Here is a 6,219-nt window from a genome sequence, read left to right as displayed (position 1 = left end):
CTGCCATTCAGCTTGCCTTGACAGGGTGGATGCATACACAACAGGAAATTAAGTAAATATTAAATTTCTTTAGTTTTGGCCAAAAGGAACAGCATTCTAATAATGACCCTGCTCTGTTACGATTAAGCTGGGGGTTCTGTTAATTAATTACCCAGAACTGGACAGCAGCGTGAGTGTATTTGCTGAATTTATCATAGCCTATGATTAATCCTCCAAGCTTTCAAAACATTAGCTGAGTGATTGTGTGCTGGAGTATAAGCGCATGTCAGCTCTGTACAGAATGAGTCAGTGCAAATGGGCCACAGTAATTACTGGCGCTCATGCTCCGGTTCGGAAATCATGCATGTGAAGGCATTCCTGCTGCTCGGTTACACTCAATACTCAGAAAGGAATTTTAGGTTAGAGGGGCACCACCACAGCAGGGGAGGGAGGGATTAGTCTACAACAGAATGTGCATCGCAAACTACAAAGCATTGCCAGAATAGGAAATAAAATATTTTAAGTGACCATATGTACATCATTTCTCACAAGAGACAAAAACTTGGCAAAAAATGTTTAGAATTGATTATGTACCAGTATAGATACAGGCTTATAGTTACTGACTGCAAAATATACAGCACAATATCTCTCAAAAGTTGAAGCAAGCAAAGGTTTAGTGCATCTGCTAACTGGAGTGCAGTATGATATGTAGCTCCCCCATACCTATATTCTTAAAAAGCAACATACCCTATCTCGTTTTTCTTCATATATTTAAGTGATTGACAGCCTTAGCTGAAAGCAACATCCTGTTTATTACATGGAATAGCTGAGTTGTTTTAGTACACAGTGTCCGTGCTATAAACTGAAGAAGATGGTCTGGGAAAAGTTGGAATGTTTTGCCATGGTATGACTGTATGAAAAATGGGGATAACGCCCAATCCTATGGACAAATATTATTTTGGTGTGTGGAGGAAATTGGATCGCCAATCAGTGGCCAATTCCTTTCACAGGCGTTAAATCATTCTTAGCACTAACAGTGACATTAAATGTGTAGGTCCCTCTACTCATTTAAAAGGCTAAAAGAAAGACTTTATTTTGAAGACTGTCCAACTGATTAAACAAGTGAAATCAGATGTGCTTTGAATTGGTTTAGACTGCAAACTTGCAGCCCAACAAGGCCTTTTGCAAATAAGATTGGGTAACCCCACCATAAACAGAGTGCAACTACAAACAGGCACTTGCAAATTTATGATTAATAAGGCTGTCCACTTGTAACTGGATTACATAAGACAGATATTAATACCAAATATAGTTAAGTACAGTAGCCAAATAATAGCTACTATATACAAGACTAACACTGCTTTAAACAGATGTTGTATATTTTCTGCATCATTAACCTCTAATCCCAATTGTAACAGCTGTCAGATATATTTGCGTACTGCAGGATGAAGTCTGGAAATGTCAGTGCTAACTGGAAGACAAAGGATGACATGGCAGCTGTTGCTTTCTTAAGACTAAGCAGAGATGACAAGTCCAACCAGAGATCAGCAGCTTGCAAAGACTGGGTGTCAAAACATGTCAGCATCATTTAAATGTATCCTAGTAAAGAGGGGAGGTGATGTTAAGGAACAGGTATATTAAAGTGGATGAAGATGTGTTCTCTTCTTTGATTAAACTGGTTTCTTTATCAGAAATCAAGATATACAGTACTGAGTAATTTCTTTGACAGATACAATTACATACTCCAGTTTAAATTATGAACTGCACAATTTCTGTATGTATACATATAGAGATTAGTCCAGGTGAGACTATGAGGAAATTATGAGGAGGAGAAAATGGGCACCCAAATGGGCAAAAAACATTTTAGGCTCCCAGATTTGAACAAAACCTGAGAAACTACTCATTTATATTGGGCATAGTCATAGCATATGTCGTGGACCTATGAGAACATAGAGTAGAAATACAACAATGATTATTATTTAATATATATACAATAAAATACACAATATTATATTATAAAGTGCACATATTCTGTATAAGCATAAACATATATTGGCTTTAAATTTGCTGTAAAAACACTGTAATCAGTATTTAAGTATTTGGTTTGGCTTTGAGTGTTTATGGATCAAAAAGGGAAAAATAGATAAGGACATTTTTTATTATAAAGCAAACATAAAAATAATTGTGTTTAAGCATTTTTTTTACCCAATTTAAGTTAAACTTGTCATGATACAGTATAATACAGATGTACTCTTGTAGATGAAGAGAACAATTATGGAGTAAACCATTTAACACCATCTTCTTTTATCCTGTCATCAGTTGTCTCCTGCCCTCAAACAGTAACACACTGGCAGCCATGGCAGAATTCAGACTGTCCACTCCATGCACCATGGGGATCATTAATCTCCGCCCCCCTGTTCGATTAGCCAATTGCATGGCTTCTTGACTCAGGCCGTGAGTCTCTCCACCAATCACAATGGCCGTGTGCCTACCAACCCAACCGTTATGATATGGCTGAGTCTGTAAATCAAGCCTCGTCTTTGTGAATCCATCCTCCTCATAGTCTTGAAATTCGCTTAAATCATAATTATCATCATAATCATCATCATAACTCATTTTTCTAGAGTTATGGCGGCTTCTGACCCATCCATAGTCTCCGGGTTTTTTCTGTGGTTGAGGTGTTGCTGGGAATTCAGCTTCCTCTGTGGTGCCTCTGCAGTTGTCAGCCACATGGACAGTTGTGTTGGCAGGAAGGTGGCGGTTGAGGTCAGTCCAGGTGAGACTTGGTATTATGGGTAGGCGAAAGTGGGAGCCCATGGCAGCTCGAAGAACTTTAGGCTCCCAGATATCAACACAACCTAAGAAAAAAAAAGAAATTGAAATCATTCAGTCTGACTAACTGAATGACCAGGTGTAAACAGAGTTTAAAATATTTATTAATTTATTTGTATTATTTCTTGAACACCATCAATGATGTCAATAGATGTTCAAAATAAAAATTAAGCAAGAGAAAGAAATCATCTTAGAAAAAAAAGGAGGATTTCTCCACAGTGTTGTTACCTTTAGTAAGTAGAACGCTGTGGCATCCAGCAGCAGCTGCGCAGCGTAAAGTTGTTCCCAGGTTTCCAGGGTCCCGCACATTGTCGCAGATAAGGGTCAATGGCAATGCCTTCCCATACTTCTCCTCACAAAACTGCATTTGGGACACTTCTGGGCGTTTAAACACAGCTGCAAATATAAATAACAGACAAATTTTGTTTTTTGGCAACTGAAGAGTGTTAAACCCTTTCTCCAGGGCATTGATGTATGCACGGATCAGTTACAGTTACACCTTTAACCCAGTTATATTTTTTATTATATAAAATATAAAAATATAATTAATAACTTCTACTCAAAACATCCATATGACTAAAGAGATGGAATTAAATAACCCCAGATTATGTCAGACAAAACACATTGGTCATTGCTGGTCTACACTTCAGAGTCCAAAAAGACTAGAATAATTTACAATAAGGTAAAGACAAACAAAATACCAAGACCAGACTCTGGCACACCACCACACCTCAGTCAAGTCTAGTCTATTTAGAGCTTCAGTAAGAACCACAGATAAAGAAGAACAGTGACTAAGAGGCCCCTTTCTGCAGATAGTCAAGGCTCAGTAGACTCAGCTCTTAATTTCATGCCTCATAATCAGACAAGGAACATGTCAGTCAGTCACAAGGAATTTGCCTTGCAATATCTCACATTAACAATAATGTTTACCTGAAAATTAATGCTTATATTAATTAAACTGTTAAGTCTATGGAAGAAACATTTTTGTAAACAGTATGTAGGGTTATGGAGAGTGGGGGCATTGAGGGACTGTAGCACTAGGACTCTGCACTCACAAGATGAACTGCCCTCCTCCACAGCTTTCTGGGATGCATCACTTTAACACAAGCAAGTTTAGAGTCTAGACTAAACAGTATGGAGAGGCCTAGGCACCAAAGCCGCTTAATTTTAATTTAGAAAATATAATAATAACAATAATAATGTCACAGGGTAAGTACAACACATTAAATGAGTATATTAATTATATCAACAGGTGAACTTTACTTTTTTTAATGTTGAACTTGTGAATGACAAGCACGGTCAATCCCAGATCAAAAAATGTGAGTCCACTTGACAGCACTAAAAGAGGTGCTTGCTCCTTACCAATAAGCTGAGGTGTGTCAAGATCAGGCCAGATTCTGATGTCCTCCAATTTAACTTTGATTAAGCTGGCGTGTGCAAGTTTTTCGAGGGGAAGCTCCTTAAGTTTCTCCACTGAACTGAAGAAGACTGTCTGCAGTGAAACTCCAGCATCCAGGGCATCAGTAATGAGACGCCTTCCTTCCAGAAGAATCTTGCCTTGTTGCTCACGGAGCATCTTTGAGCGAGCCAGGTTAACCAAACGTCTGCAAACAGAGATAAGATATCTACTGAATAGGAGATACTAACGAATCCAGACAGGTCTTCTAATCAGTGGATTAATGACAGTGGTTTACAATAACAAAATAAATGTTAATTACTTTACAGCAGTTAAAGACGTTTTTTTCGTGCATCTTTACTGTGCTATTTCCATATGGGTGACTTTTTTTTTGTTTAATTCCACAGCAAGTCAATGTGAAATGTCTTATTTTTTACTCACCTACATTAGGCAAAATCTGTACTTTTGGTTTGTTTAAAACTTAACATGTAAAAGTAACATGTAACACAAAAAACACCAATCAGAGAACAGTGTACATTTCATTTACACTTTGTTGGACAGAGATTCACAGTGCAAGCCTACATTTCAACAGTGCAACAGCATGCAAATAAATGATATTTAATAAGAAATATACAGATGCTGTATTGTAAAAGAAAACTCATTTGTAAACCTGGTTTTAAAGCAAATTTTATTAAACTTAAACTAGTAAATAAACCGAACATTAGAGCCATAACAAATAATTGTACTTTGTGTGTTGATGCTTAGGTACATTTAAAGACACATTTGTACTGCTACTCAACTGGATGTTTTAAGGAAGGATGTCTTCTTTTACTGCAGTAAACGTTTACCTTTGGTATCTTCACTTTAACTCAAATACATGGTTTGGGTAATGTGTCCACTACTGCCAAGGGTAAAAAACTTTGTTCTTTTGGTTATATGACAGTATCTTTGGGATAAGCGCTTCTATATGGTCAGTGTAGCTGGAAAAGTGCATAATGGGTGTAGAAACAAAAGGTGGTCATAAGTTTATGCTTGACCTGTGTATGTATAAATGCAATCAAAAGCTCATAGCAAATTTCCTATATATAATGTAAAGCCTTCACAGTAGCGTGTAGGGCTGTCACTGCGGTAAAACGAAAATAAAATCCCTATTAATCCTCTTGGTTATAGAATACATGTTTTAGGAGCAGCTCTTTACATTTTTTTCTGACATATAGTGCTACACAGGAAGACAAAGTATGTATGTGGAACTTTAAATAAGTAATAAATACATTTTATGTATATGCCTCTGACTTTTATTTACTCAAACAGTTTACAATTTACCAAGTCCATTCCAAATACTTACGACACACTCCTGTCAGCAGGCTGGGCCTTATCATACCGCAGGCCTTTCTCCTGGTTTAATACTGAAAGCCTGGGAGTAAACACAGTCTTCCTGCTCGCTGTTTTCTGAGGAGGGGAAGAAGAGGAAGGTGGAGGAGAGTCTGAGTGCTGCAGGAGTGGAGCTCTAACCTCGCCTCCATGTTTCTGACCTACACCTCCCTCAGCCTCCTTCAGTGGTTCTGGTTTTGCGCCTTTAATCTGCAGGTATTTAGTGTCTGAGCTGGAGCACTCCGGCTCCGTACGGACGGTCGGTACTCTGCGTCTCACATATCTGGAGATTCTGACTGTCCAGGCTGGCTGAAGTACTGTACACACGCATCCAGCGTGCCGCATGAGCGCCGCCATCTTTACTGTTCCTCCCGGCTGTGTTTCAATAAGCGCTTTTGTGTTCTAGCCTAACTAGGCTACTGAGAGCGAGCGCATTGAATTCGGGCGTGTTCCAAATCGCTAAACTCTCAGCTAAATCAGTAATATTGGATAATCTTGGCCTGATTTGTCAGAGAACCAATAAATAATCCAGTTACTGGTTGAATGCAATTAGCTAATGCTAGTTATATTCCTCCAGTATAATTATGTGGGGATTTATTGTAACTTTATATAAAATATTCATAAACATCTCTAGAAAACAT

The 6,219-nt window shown here is 38.1% G+C and overlaps 1 protein-coding gene across 1 annotated transcript; it reads right to left on the bottom strand.

Moving 5' to 3' along the window:
* Positions 1-2,116: 2,116 nt before the first annotated feature.
* Positions 2,117-5,974, bottom strand: mrm3b (mitochondrial rRNA methyltransferase 3b). Its single transcript, XM_007259599.4, has 4 exons — positions 5,553-5,974; positions 4,174-4,415; positions 3,040-3,207; positions 2,117-2,837 (listed from the first exon to the last, which is right to left on the bottom strand). The coding sequence occupies exons 1-4, from the start codon at positions 5,933-5,935 to the stop codon at positions 2,284-2,286; spliced, it is 1,347 nt and encodes a 448-aa protein (XP_007259661.3). The 5' UTR covers positions 5,936-5,974; the 3' UTR covers positions 2,117-2,283.
* Between the last annotated feature and the right edge of the window lie 245 nt (positions 5,975-6,219).

The sequence above is a fragment of the Astyanax mexicanus genome, chromosome 17 (assembly GCF_023375975.1).
Source record: "Astyanax mexicanus isolate ESR-SI-001 chromosome 17, AstMex3_surface, whole genome shotgun sequence".
NCBI classification, from domain to species: domain Eukaryota; kingdom Metazoa; phylum Chordata; class Actinopteri; order Characiformes; family Acestrorhamphidae; genus Astyanax; species Astyanax mexicanus.
The sequence above is the reverse complement of the archived record's forward strand: the minus strand, read 5'-3'. Positions and strand labels throughout refer to the sequence as shown.

Excerpts from the sequence above, each read along its gene's own strand:
- mrm3b (XM_007259599.4), bottom strand. The coding sequence starts at position 5,935 with ATGGCGGCGCTCATGCGGCACGCTGGATGCGTGTGTACAGTACTTCAG. Across the intron at positions 4,416-5,552 it reads CCTGCTGACAGGAGTGTGTC|ACGTTTGGTTAACCTGGCTC; the intron begins GTAAGTATTTGG and ends CTCTGTTTGCAG. Across the intron at positions 2,838-3,039 it reads CAGCGTTCTACTTACTAAAG|GTTGTGTTGATATCTGGGAG; the intron begins GTAACAACACTG and ends TTTTTTTCTTAG.